This window comes from Onychostruthus taczanowskii, unplaced genomic scaffold (assembly GCF_017590055.1).
Source record: "Onychostruthus taczanowskii isolate IOZ18803 unplaced genomic scaffold, ASM1759005v1 scaffold27, whole genome shotgun sequence".
NCBI classification, from domain to species: domain Eukaryota; kingdom Metazoa; phylum Chordata; class Aves; order Passeriformes; family Passeridae; genus Onychostruthus; species Onychostruthus taczanowskii.
Window position 1 is genome coordinate 1,202,186 of NW_024500017.1, and position 13,445 is coordinate 1,215,630.

At 33.4% G+C, this 13,445-nt stretch overlaps 1 protein-coding gene across 3 annotated transcripts in view; it reads right to left on the bottom strand.

Annotated features, from left to right (window-relative positions):
- Positions 1-13,445, bottom strand: part of CSMD3 (CUB and Sushi multiple domains 3) — a 577,908-nt gene that overhangs the window by 387,482 nt on the left and 176,981 nt on the right. For all 3 annotated transcript variants that reach the window (XM_041407558.1, XM_041407557.1, XM_041407556.1), the window contains exon 5: positions 7,762-7,969. In XM_041407558.1, the coding sequence (XP_041263492.1) occupies positions 7,762-7,969 (208 nt within the window). The remainder of the gene's footprint in view (positions 1-7,761; positions 7,970-13,445) is intronic.

Sequence of the window (13,445 nt, forward strand, 5' to 3'; positions counted from 1 at the left end):
ATCTCTTAAACAATAGCTTGGTGTTTAAGATCCTCCCTGGACAACCTATTCCAATGTGTGACCACCCTTAGAGTCAAATTTTGCATGACCTATTGCATTCAGAAGAAATAAACATAGAGTAAATGTACATGACTAGTTTATTTTTATTTTTTACTGACTTGTAGGTCATGGCCAGAAAGTTGTGGATTGTCACTAGTCACCTGCATATTGGATGGCACATAATTATAAAAAAATTGTTCTGACACTAGTTCTGTGAATCCTTAATGTAATGGAATTGCATTAGCAGATTCAAAAGATGCGTGTTTGTTTTAGTCACTGTTTCATTTTACAAGTGAATTTGCACCCTACATATTCTAATGTAATATTCACAGGCAAAACAGATGGACAATCACAAAAAGAAGCATCACTTTGTGAAGTTATGACTAGCCTGTAGGGCCCATATAAATTATATTTTATCTTGTCAGAATTTAATAATTAATGTAAAGGATTTCATTCATGTATTCAAAATATAATTTTAGCTATTGCAGCATGAGATATAAAAGATGGAATTATGAATGCATCTAGTTTACTAGTTTAAAACATCCTAAACATTTTAATTCAGAATCTAGAAATGAGAGCGATTTGGGATTGTCTCTTTAGGGATCACTGTTCTCCCACAACATGCCACTTACATTGCCAGATAAAGTAAACGTGGCAAAGACTCAGAATATATGAGAAGAAAATGTGAAGTTTTAATTACTCTGGAATGAAACAATTATACATTTTGCAGTTTAGTTGTTCTTTGGGGTTTGGGTTGGTTGTGATGGCATTTGCCTGCCTTGTTTTGAGATTTATGCTATCCTAATATACTTTCCCCCACCATACAGCTCACGCAGCATAAAACTTACGAGTTCAGTCACTGATGTTTCAGTCAAGACAAGAGCAATGTCTCCCTTACTACTCCAGCAATTGCCATCCTGAGACTATAGCGAATGACCGCATCAAAACAAGTGTTGTATTCCGCTGCAGTAAGCACACTGAAAGTGCTCCCTGTTAAATCATCAAGCCATCTTCCTGCCTCTATTTTATTCCCCAAATCTGTTGTAAGAGACTTCCAATTTTCTTTCTTACTTTTCTTCCTTTCTGTTACACTTTTGAAGTATTCATTAGCAAAATCCCCCAGATCTAGGCTATTATTTACCTGGTTTCTACAACGCAGAGATACAAATAAGCCACACTGGAAGCACTCTGTCTGTTTCATCAAAGGAGGATTAAAGTGACCCTTGGAAGCACAAAAGCAGTAGTCTTTGTCTAAGAGAGATGTGGGAAAACCAGAGTAGTGTTCTTGCATATAAAGATTCAAGAGAACTGTTTTTCAATTTGTTTCTGAATGTTGAAAAGACTTTGTGAAATAACATAATCCTATCTCTGTTAAGAATATACATAAAAAGCCCATCCAGTGTATAACTGCTCATTTGATAACTGCTGAATATCTGACTCCAGATGAGAATAACTTCATACATATTAAAAAGTACTATCAGAATAATGAAAACATGTGAGAAGAGAAGGCTTCAAATGTTCAGAGAAGGCTTACAAATGTTTCCTTTTGCAGTGCTCCTAAACATAGGAAGTGTAAGAAATTAGGAGCAGCTTCAGAAAAGTTTCCTCAAAATAAGAACTTTTAACCACCTTTTTCAACAGCAACAACCAAATACTGTCTTCCTGACATTGTGTACATTAATCAAAATAAAATATTTTGATACTGTCACAATAATGCATTAAATTAAGGATACAGTATAAAAAATATAAAGGAAATAAAAATAACTCTATGAAGTTTCTGCACCTACTGCAAAAGGGGAAAAATTGTAGATCTTTGCTTAGGTACTGTTATTCAACATACAAGTTATTCAACATACAATGTTAATAACATACTTAGCTATGTTATTCAACATACAACCACCTGAGAAGGGAGCAGATCAGGCTTTATTTTGACAATAAAGTTGTTCTATTCCTTGAAGAAACAACATTCCCCTCCCTATGTGCCTCGCTGTTGTCTTCAACTCTTGTGTTTCCTGCTCACTAACACAGGGGGGAAAAAAAGCTTGGTTTTAGCTTGTATCACTTCCTGATGCAGTTCCCTTTGTGACTGGGTAAATGCCCGAGCCAACACCAGGTAAGGGATGAGTGAGAAATAGAAGTGGGGACATGTTTTTTTTTTTTTCAAAAGCGGCATCACAGTGGCCATGTAAATTGTTCATTTGTACCACAGTGAGCCAAGGGGACTCTGTGCCTGCACCTGACTTGTCTGATGCAAGTACATGCTGGAATTTAACAGATAGCTTTCTCACTGAGGCTTGACTCTACTATGTAGTTATAAATCACATGTGCCAGATAAGCTTTAGCATTTAGTATTCTAGAGGAAGACAGGACAAATCATGTCTCTGGTCATGTACATATCCCTGTAAGATGAATGGGACAACTTGAGACCGACGAAGGAAGATCTTCAACCCATGAGCTAGGATTGGCCATATCAGCCAACCTGCTCAGGAGAAAGGTCATACCACTGCCTATCCATAAGGAAGAAAGAGAATGCAGGTGTTTGGACCTCAGATAATTGGTAATAATAAATTCTTGTGTGTTGATTCTGACTGAAAACAATTAGGAAAATTAGGAAAAGCAACAGATAATTGGTAATAATAAATTCTTGGTGTTGATTCTGACTGAAAACAATTAGGAAAATTAGGAAAAGCTTTTCCTGCCATGAGGACAGTCAGGAAATTAAGAAGGTTGTCCACATAGATTGTTTATACTGCATGTTTGGATAAAGGCCTGAGTAGCCTTGCCTCACCTAAAAGCTCAGTCTGCTTTCAGCAGTAGATTGGACAAATGAGCTCTTGAGTTCCCTTCCATGCAGAACTATCCTGCTTATAAGGTTTTGTCATTCTGTCTCGTTTCCTTACCACCCGGTTATGTGGACACATACATAACATTGAATTCCAGGATTAAACTCTGGATTTACACCTTGGTTGATTTCTATTTCCATGGATATGACAATTTCTATGAATCACATTCTCCTTTTACTAAGCACTAAATCGAAATGCCACAAAGTAACTTTAATAAGAAGCATAGACTTCAAGGTCAAAGGTCTTATGTCACCCTTAAGTGACAGATTTTCATCACGTAACTCATGTTTATATTTGTCTGTTCTGCCTGCAAAGTTTGAGGCACGTTTGTCACTGCACTTTGAACAGAAACCTGAGAAATTAATGCAGAAAACAGGGTACTCACTATGGAAGGACCTTCTATTTCTTCAGAAACACACAAGAACAAATAGTAGAAAATAACACAAGAAAAGCCTCCACCTTTACTCTTAAACATATGATTTCATATCTTATTCCTCTCTTACATTCAAGTCTTTCTCATGTTTCAGTAAGAATTTGAGAGTATCAGTTGTAAAGCCAATTTCAAAGTCCTTTTCAGATGATGGTCCTATCCAGATAAAATCACACAACAGAACAATGAAAAACATGTCATTGACCTCCACAGTCACTGTAACAAATTCCCCTCCTAAACACTCATTGTGCCTGAGCCCTACACAGTACAGAATGCATTGTGCTTCTTAGAGGTTTCCAAATGACCTCATGGAAATGCCACAGTTGAAATGCTGGATCATCAAGCAAACAATTAAATCACAGAAACAAACGATAAAGGACTGAAATATTTGGTTTCTATGGAAAGCTTTTGTTTCCAAGAAAGCAAAGAACTTCATTTTTGTTCTCAGTCCTTCAGAAAAAGATAAAACTGATAGCGCACAATGGGCTATCAAATTAAGATTATCAAAGGCTCAAGCCAGATAATATTTTTAGCTTTCCTCCTATTCCTGATTTTCTGCTCTCCCTGTTCCACAGGTAAGCATTATCTCTGTTACCTTCTGTTCCCTGTTTTAGAAGAAGAAAAGGATTTAGGCACCCCAAAACTTGGCTAATTTTTGCAGTGACTTTTTTATTGGTTTTTTGGGTTTTCTTTTGTTTGGTTTTTTATGTTTGTTTTTTGTTTGTCTGTTTGTTTTGTTTTGGTTTTGCAATTAAATCCAATAAAAATTAATTCCATCCACTATCAGTAAACAAGGACTGATAATTACAGGAGGTTTTTATGACTACACTTTGCTTGCTCTATTAATTGAATAAAATTTTCTACCTATTTAGCGACAACCATGACGTTCTTCTGAAATAATTTTTCCTATGATAAGCAGTATCAATTTTGCTACAATTATCTAAATTTAAATTCAACCATTATCAGATTACAAACTTTCTCATCCGGGGCTTTTAGCATACTTATTAAAATCATATTAGTCATAAACTGTCCTGAGTCCTTCCTCTGAGCATTAAAGACAGATTTGAAAACTTTGTATTAGTGAGAAAACAGTAATAATTATCTAAAGCAGTGTCAACAGTCTTAATTACTAAAAAAGAGATTGTTATACTTGTCACTTTCTAATTTGAAATGATTTTTCAAGAAAATAAATGCTGGGCTTTAGGTGGGATTTTTTTTCCTCCTATTTTAATCTCTTATGAGAACCTCTGCTTCTTGTCTTGTCTGTTTTGCTTTTTTTCCTTCAACATATTATTACTTTCGTTGGTACTTGTACTATTGAGGTGTGATTTTCATCCCTGTGCTGCCACATTTATGTCAGGCAGACATTTCCCTCTGTAGCCTTTGATATGAACATTATTTAATCAAGTACATTAACTGAAAAGAAATCTAACCTGTTTGTGCACTGGATAAATAAAGTAACCACTTTGGTAAAAAGATCTGATTGAGAACTTGTTTTATGCGTCTGTTGAAGATTAATTGTCATGACAGTACATTTAATTTTTAAATTCCTTCTAAAGGCTAATTTTTATTGCAACCAAAAGTGACCATATACCTATCTAACATGGATAACTGCATTTTCCACACAAAAAAACCCCAACCCCAGAAAATACCCTTTTCCCTAACAGATATTATCTGCCTGCTCACCCTCACTTTAATTACCACTAGTTAGTATATTTTTAATTAATAGTTCTTACAGGTTCTGTTTATCATTTTGCTCTTTCATAGCACTAGTAAAATGGGATTAAGAGTCAGGAAATGCTAATTAACAACCAAGCCCTCCAAATATGGAGGAAGAACAGCTGTCAGCTTGTGTATTGGTTTGGTAAAGCCTGGTTTTTTGGTAGACAAAAAGGAGCATTTCACTAGATCTTATTTATTTCAGTTTTTTGTTTTATTGAAAAAAAAAAAAAAGTGGAAAATAATTTCCTCAAACAAATAATTTTTCTTCAGTTTCACTTCCAAAACTTAAGAAATTCTATAATTCAACTCAAGCTGGCAAATGTTAGAATAAGCAACACAACAGCAAGAACCCTGAAGGGCATCTACATAATTTTTACTGCTATTTGAATGAAAGTGGCCTATCAAGATTTTCTTGACAGAAAAGACTACCATATCTGAAATATTATAAAAACTGATTGCAAAACTACAGAAGGTTAGCACTTCATAAAGAATTCCAAGTCTTATGGATAACACCAGCCTATCGACTTGATGCATAATCTAGCCCTTATTTCAGTTAGAAATAAAAAGTAGAGACCTTTTTTTTACACTGCAGAGATACAGAAGAAAAGTTTGAGGGTTTTTTTTAAACAAGTAGTTGTAATAGTCATATAAAGCACAAAATTTTCTAAGACAGTATTTTATAATACTCATTATCCAGATCAACCAGTAAGTTTTGAGTTATTCTGAAAATTAGGTAAATATTTTTTTCCAGAATGAAAGATAAAGAACCTGGGTTTAGTTTTAGATTAACTGTTGTCTAAGGGCATATATAGTATTACCACTCTAAATCTAATTAACAAATTGCTGTTAATTAAGCTTTCCAAAGCTGTTTTTCCCAACATATGGGGGGATACTTTCCTGTAATTGAACACATCAGTTCTATTTAGGGAATATAAATGACAAGCTAAAAAAATAATATGCTCTCAGTCTGTTTCTCTACGTGAGCAATTATTAAATTAGCATTGTAAATTTTCATGTTTTGTAAACACATAATGGGAATTTCCATATATAAAGTAGTCTTATTATATCATTTGAATACAGCCTTTTATTTATAGAACAAAACATGAAATCATTGTTTGAAGCTCATAAATTAATAAATAAAACACATTCAAGAAAAATCTAATGTACATTTATCTATTCAAGTGATTCATAATGTCTGTATGTCATTGGTGTTACCTCATTAGTTATTATAAATTATTACTTAAAATTTATTTTGACTGACAGCTAGTTCAAAAGATTTCAGTTTAAGTGCTTGAAAAACTCAATGGCAATTAAGTAATATTCTAATACAGGTTAATTAACTATGTAGGTGGCAGTATAAATTAACTCAAATTAGAAAACACTATTTGCTAAATCTTAGGCTTTTATTACACTGTGGAGCAGTGCATTAAAAATATTACTTTAAAATATTATAAAAATATTACTTATATGCAACACAGAAACCTAGTCTGATGCTTTTAAAACAATATAATTACCTAACTTTAGATCTTTCCTTAGTATAAAATCAAAGCCATTTTATTTGGTCCCTGTTACATTTGGAGGGGGTTTATACTGATATGAAGAAAACAAGACTCTACTGACCTTAATGTATCTAGCCAACCACTTGTATCACCTGTTGTTCACATACCTCTGTCATACAGAGGCTCCAGAAAGCTTTATGAGCCAGTTAAGACATCAAAATTTATGGGAGACCATAACTGTGATTTATGGGTTTGTATACAACTCCTTTTCTGTGAATCAACAGCATATTTAAACTAAGAAACAAAAGAATTTGTGATATTGACATGTTTCTTGACTAATGTGATGCTCTGCTACCATAAAACTACCAGACCAGAAAGCCACAGAGTGTATATTTAATGTATAAAATTTATTTTTCCTATTTAACTGAATCTGATCTTGAAAGAGGTTATTTACTATTTTATTTCTTGTGCTTGTATTGCAACATCTACATAACACATCTACACTGAGATTAAGAATTGCATACGTCAGACAAGCAAAAATATTGTTCCTACTGCTAAGTCAACAAAAAAAAAAACAAAAAAACAACAACAAAAAAAACCAGTCATAAACTCTTGTTAAAGGTGCCATATTTAAGTAAAACCAGAGCCAAAAAGTACTGTGACTACTCAGTAAGGGTGTTTGATCCCATAGATCAGGATGGGTATTTCTAGGTAAGTGTATCACCAACTATACTCACATTATTTAGAAACCATGATGCATACAGTTGACTGTACAAAAACTCCTCCAGAGACAGCCCATGACCAACAGATGTGACCAATGCTAATTCCTCCTAGCTCTGTGCTGAAAGCCTCCACACCATTCACTTTCTGACTTTATGAATCTGTCTGAAGGCTTCACCAATCATTACCAGTACAACAGTCCATTCCATTCAGTTTCTAAATATATATATTTTTACTATAATAATGGTTAAATGGTTAGACACAGACAATGAGGTAAATGAGTCTACAGTGCCCTTCATCCTGATGCTACATCTTTGGAATATATTTAAAAACCATTGTACAGCTCCAAATGAAATATCAACATTTATGCCATGATCACAATTATTACTGTGAAGGGTTTTTTTTTTTTAGCAAGACAACATATTCACAAAAGGAAATGTAACAAAAAGTTGTATTTTCACATTTCATCATCTTTTTTACCACATTAAAATTGCAATATTTGACTTACCCTATTGTAGGTGGTTCAGAACCTTCTATTTCCAGATAATCATATTTTTCTTCCATTTGGAAATCTGTAAATATGAGTGAGATAGTATCACCAGGCTCTGCCACAATTGTCCATGTGCAGTCTGCATTATTATGATATTCATTAGGAAAGTTGGGGCTCGAGATGATTCCACTCGATCCTCTCATAGTTCCTCCACAAGCATCCTCAGCTGTAAAATAAATTTAAAAAAAAATGTAAATCATCCCTTAAAAATGTATACTTTCTTGCTGAGAATAGCAAATCATTACTGTTTAGGTGAATAACTGCTTAAAACTTTTTAACATGTTTGACTTGGAATGCTGCTCCGAAATTAAGGTGTTAGAAAAGTAATTGCTTCAAGTTACCAATTACTTAAGGATGATTATACTTGTGCAAGCACATATTTTACAATCTACTATTTATTCATAATTATAAATCTTAATTAGCATTGTTTCAGTCAATTTACAGTACCATGTAAAAATGTCACCATTTCTTCTTTTGCTTTAACCAAAAATCTTTTCATGAATCAATTCAAATTTATTCCCTATCATAAACAGTCTGACACGTGAAGTGCAGCAGTCACATTATACTGAGAAAAGAAGCATGAGAACCTTACCCATTATGTAATAACTGTACTGCCATATTTTATTTTCGTGAGTATCTAGTCATTAGGTTTATTCTTGAGAAATAATTTTCTCATTTTCAAACAGCTGATCCGTTTTTAAACAAAAGCCATTCATGAGTGATTTCTTAATGTCAGATGCAAGATGCTTTCACAATTAAGATGTTTACATCAGTGTAATAAGTTTAAATAGATAAAAAATTCACAATTTTATCATGGGAATACATTTTTCATGCTGTAGGAAACTGTGACCTGTGAAACTATTTCTCCAATTATCGCTTTTTTTAAAATTTTTTAACAGTGACGCTGGTATCAAAATTACTCTGTTTTTTAGCATGTCATCTTATGCTGGATATACCAAGCAAACATTGGATATTCACAAAATCAGTTCTAAAAGAACATATTCTAAGATGAAACAATTCTCAAATTACTGATGTACTTACTGTATCTTCTTTATTAATAGTATATATGTGCCTAATAACTCAAAAATTACTTTTGAGGATCTTATGTTAAAATTATTTCTGTGAGCTAATAAAATTAATTGTAAATTTAGTGCTTTTTCTCTCAAAAATGGAAATATCTTTCAAATAACTTAAATGGAAATACCATATTGCATTACTTATTTAGTTTATTACCCAAATGTTTGAAGCATTGTTTCTGCTCAATTAGAGTGCTAGTATGAATAAAACTGGCCTCAGAGTCTGAAAATCCAGTCAATACTGATGCAAATTGAATGATAAGGATAGGGGAAAAAATAAAAAAAAAAAAAAAAACAACTTTAAGGATTATAGGATCACAGAACAAAAAATTAAAAGAATTCTGACACACATAATGGCTCACTTCTAACATAAAGAAATAAATTCATTACTGTTTCTTACAGCAGTTTATGAGTTTAAAATGCCAGGTTTTGTCTTTTAAAAATTCTGCTAAATTATGCCATGGCCAGATTAAAAAAAAAAAAAAAAAACCACAAAAAAACCAACAAGCACAAAGTAAAAGCATATCTTAAATTTATTCTTAATAATTAGGCAAAACACTTTGAATCCACTCAATATAATAAAACTGAGAATAATAAATATATATAAATAAATAAGAATATAATGTTTTCCTACATTACAGACCTTCAGAAAAGCAATTTTAAATTCCTAGTTTACAGTAGCAAACTTTCCTACTTTATTGCAGAATTAATGTTCTGCTGTTCACAAATGAATTATAGAGAAGCATATTTTAGTTCCAAGAAATATAACAAACTGTTTACTAACAATGTTGCTATAGTATACCAAAACTTAAAAAATTAGTGTGGCACTGCTTAAAAATATAAACAATGTCAATGAGTGTGCCGTTTACTCTGAGCCACAGCTGTTTAAGAATTTTTCCAAAGTGTGATTTTGCTACCATCAGCAAAATGGTCCATGATTCATGTAGCAAATTTGCTACCAATACAATTAATATCATCTACATTTAAGTGTTGCATATATAACCAAAAGCACTCTCACATTAGTGTATTGCAAGCATTAAAACAATAAAAGAATTACTGTACTGTGATTTTATTTTCCTCTGCCTACAATATAAATTGCTTGGTTCAAGTCTTGTAATCAGATCCCCATAGGTAAAAGCTCCCATCTGTGAGAAGACTGAAAAGCATTATGCCCATGCAAATGTTTGCTGCCTTAAGCTGTGAAGACAGTGTAAAAAAAGATTTGATCTTCAAGTAAATTGACAAACACTGTTGACAGGATTTCTATCACTAACTTCATAGTGCACAAGACCTTGACAAATAAAAGAAAATGTAGTAATTGTATCTTGTGCAACCTGCTTTTAGCACCCCTATTTCTATCACAATTGAAGCAGCATAATTCCTTAGATGTCAGCTGTGAAATGTTGCAAATAAAAGAATAACTGGTGTGGGAACATTTAGGAAGAGTAAGTGGCTGATCTTCATCAATGTGCAACAAGCCCAGTAAGGAGATGTGAACAAGGAAGAGAGGAAAGATAAGCTTTGCTGTGATTTTGCTACAGATCCACAATAATCTCTTTCCTTGCATTTCTGTAACTTTCTGAATTACTTCTAAGAAACTACCAAGGTAGGAGTCCTCAAAGATACTTAAGTGCCTAACCCCCTTTTTCCATGGGATAAGACAAGCCTTTTCATGGGATTGTCTTTGCTTAAGGACCACAGTATACCACATGGTGGCTAAAGCAGCAGGATGGGGAAAACCAGTATTGCCTCAAGGACATTTAATCTTGGGGAGAAAATAATCTGTGGTGCAAGTTCTATGTTGCAGGGAGCAAAACAACAGGAATAACATGAACCAATGAAGAGTGAATTTCGTGAGGAGCAAGGACAATGTGGCAGTGACCTGGATCTGGTATTGGTGCCCAAACATCAAGTGTGCTGCTTCTCCTGTTACAGGCACCTATCCTGATGAATGGATCCCAAATCACGGCCTATTTTTGAACATCTGGAGGGGAGGATGAAGTCCATGAAATGGGAAAACAATATCTGTCTGTGAAAGGATGGAAGGTAGTAGTTAATGAGAATGTATTTATCTGTTTGTTGGTTACCAAGAGGATTTGAGGATGTAATGTTTTATGTGTATGTGCTGCATGCTTCCACACCCAATACACCCTACGATCACTACAGTCAAAATGTAGTAGCTCAACACCAGTAAAGCACCTAAATACCTTGAAAGAATTGTGTGCATCCCTATCCTTTTAATTTCCAGTTACCAAATATGATGAAAAACAGTCACAGAAATTGTAAGAAGACAACGCTTCAGTTAAGACTTGAGAGAGTCTGACATTGTTCAATTACAAATACATAGCTAATACTGTTTTTTGGGGGTTTTTTTCTCCAAAATCTACCTTTAAAATTCATATTCCATACATTGAAATTAAATTGCATTGGTCATGTACTGGGAAATTTTATCCAATTACAATCTTGGAAATGTGATAGGAAGGCACAAATGCAAAAACTACACTTACTGCCAAGATGTCATTTTTCCTAACATATTTCTCTGATCGTAGCCATATGCTGAAAGGGGAAGATTTTTCAATGTGATATGCAAAAGGGGACTTGGCATTAAAAAGCTTTTCAAGGTATTATGAATTCAAATTAAGATCTCTGTTTGAATATGCATAAGGACTCTTGTGCAGAGGGAGTATCACTGATATCATGAAGAGTGATGATTATGAAAGTAATGTTTTGGGGGTTTGGTTTCTGTTTTTCTTTTTTGTGGGCATAGATTGTTTCTATTTATGTTCATAGATACCAGCAGGTTACTTTATCTCTCTTTTTTCCTTTTACAATCTTATGATTAAATGCTCATTAAAAAGAAAAAAAAAAGTGTGTACAAGTTCAAATAATCTCCAGTAAAATCTCATTTTGTAAAATTTTATCCTTTTTTTTTTCTTCCTGGTTTGCTGTTCATTGTGCATTTTTCATAAAAATTTTTGAAAATATATTTCTCTAGTTATGTCTTATTTAATTTTCTGCTTATTCTTGCAGCTTTCAGTGATATTCACAATAATGTTACATAAATATTGAACTATAAATTTCAGTAAAATGCATGATCAAGACAGGCAGTGTCATCAGTGATTTATATGACATGCAAATTTGTGGATTTCATTGAGAATTCAATGAGATTGCATGGTAGGTCAAGCTTTAATCTGGTACACAATGTATCACATCATCTTATCTATCTCGATATTTATAGCAAACTAAACAGTTAAATTTTCCTCACATCCTGTACTGCCTTCACAAACAAAAAAAAAAAAAAAACCCAAAAAAAACCCAAAAAAAACCAAAAACCCAGCTTTGATTTAGTTTCTTATTCTGTTTCTTCATTGGCTGTGCTACAATCAGCAGAATAGAAACTATGCAGGCTGAAGTGAGAAGCACATTAAAAAGTTAAACTCAGTTTTCAAGTCTATAGTATTATAGTCTGATTATGGAACTCACTAATGAGCACAGTAATAGATCACATAGGCACAAAAATATCTTTAGGAAGCTCTATAGGCAATGCCAGTTCCCTCTGCTTCCTCCTTTGCACAAACAACACCTACTGCTTTTGTTTCCTGCCCACTTTTCTTGGAGAGTCTGTATATGTCTATCGCAGAAGTCCAGCAGTGCCAACTGTTTTGCTGAGGCTCTGTGATTTTAATAATGTTATTGATCCCTGATCACACATAAAATTGCAACTCTTGGGCTTCCCGCGCCACATTTGCTTGCGTACAGACACGTGAGAGCTGTTTCTGGTCAACCCACTTCATCAAAAAGAGTGCAAGAAAATCCCTCATCAGTCTGTTCTGTGTGTACTCTGATCCTCTGCTCCTCAATAAACCTTCAAGCTTTGGTAATCAACCACAAAAACCTAGTGGACCTGGGTCAAAGACCTTCTTATTAGGTTAGCAAGATCTTGCCCTGCTAAATAGAAACTAGCTCTTCAATTTAGTCTCAATAATGCAATGTTTAGAGTCAGAGACTAAAGAATGGATCTGTACAGTATAGAGATCAATGTCTGTAGTATAATGTCACTGTCTGTAGTAGAATGTATATTTATTTTACATAATATTCTAGAAACTCCAAAATATAATGCGAGATAGATATATAAATATATAATATCTGAGAAACATTTATATGTTGACTTTTTCTACAAATCTATAATAATGAAAATATTTCAGCCTTTCCTCATAATTTATGCACAAAAAATAACCTTACAGATTTCAGAAATCGAAATATAAAGATTGCAAAACCTCCATCAAATGAAAATCTTTCAGAATAGCTTTGCAGAAAATTTTTCCTCTTTGATTTGCGTAAAGTTCATCCAGCTCTTGAGTAGAGGGACATAAAACAGTTCTTGAGGACAAATGGAAGTCTTATTTTCTGTATTGATTTGTAAAACTCACAGATTTTAAATTCCAAATAAACCCAGTGATGACTAGAAATTGACATGATTCACATCCTCAGATCTCTCACTTTGCACTTTTGTGCTGTATACCAGTAAAATTTATACAGATTTGACAACCAGAAAAAAAAAAAAAA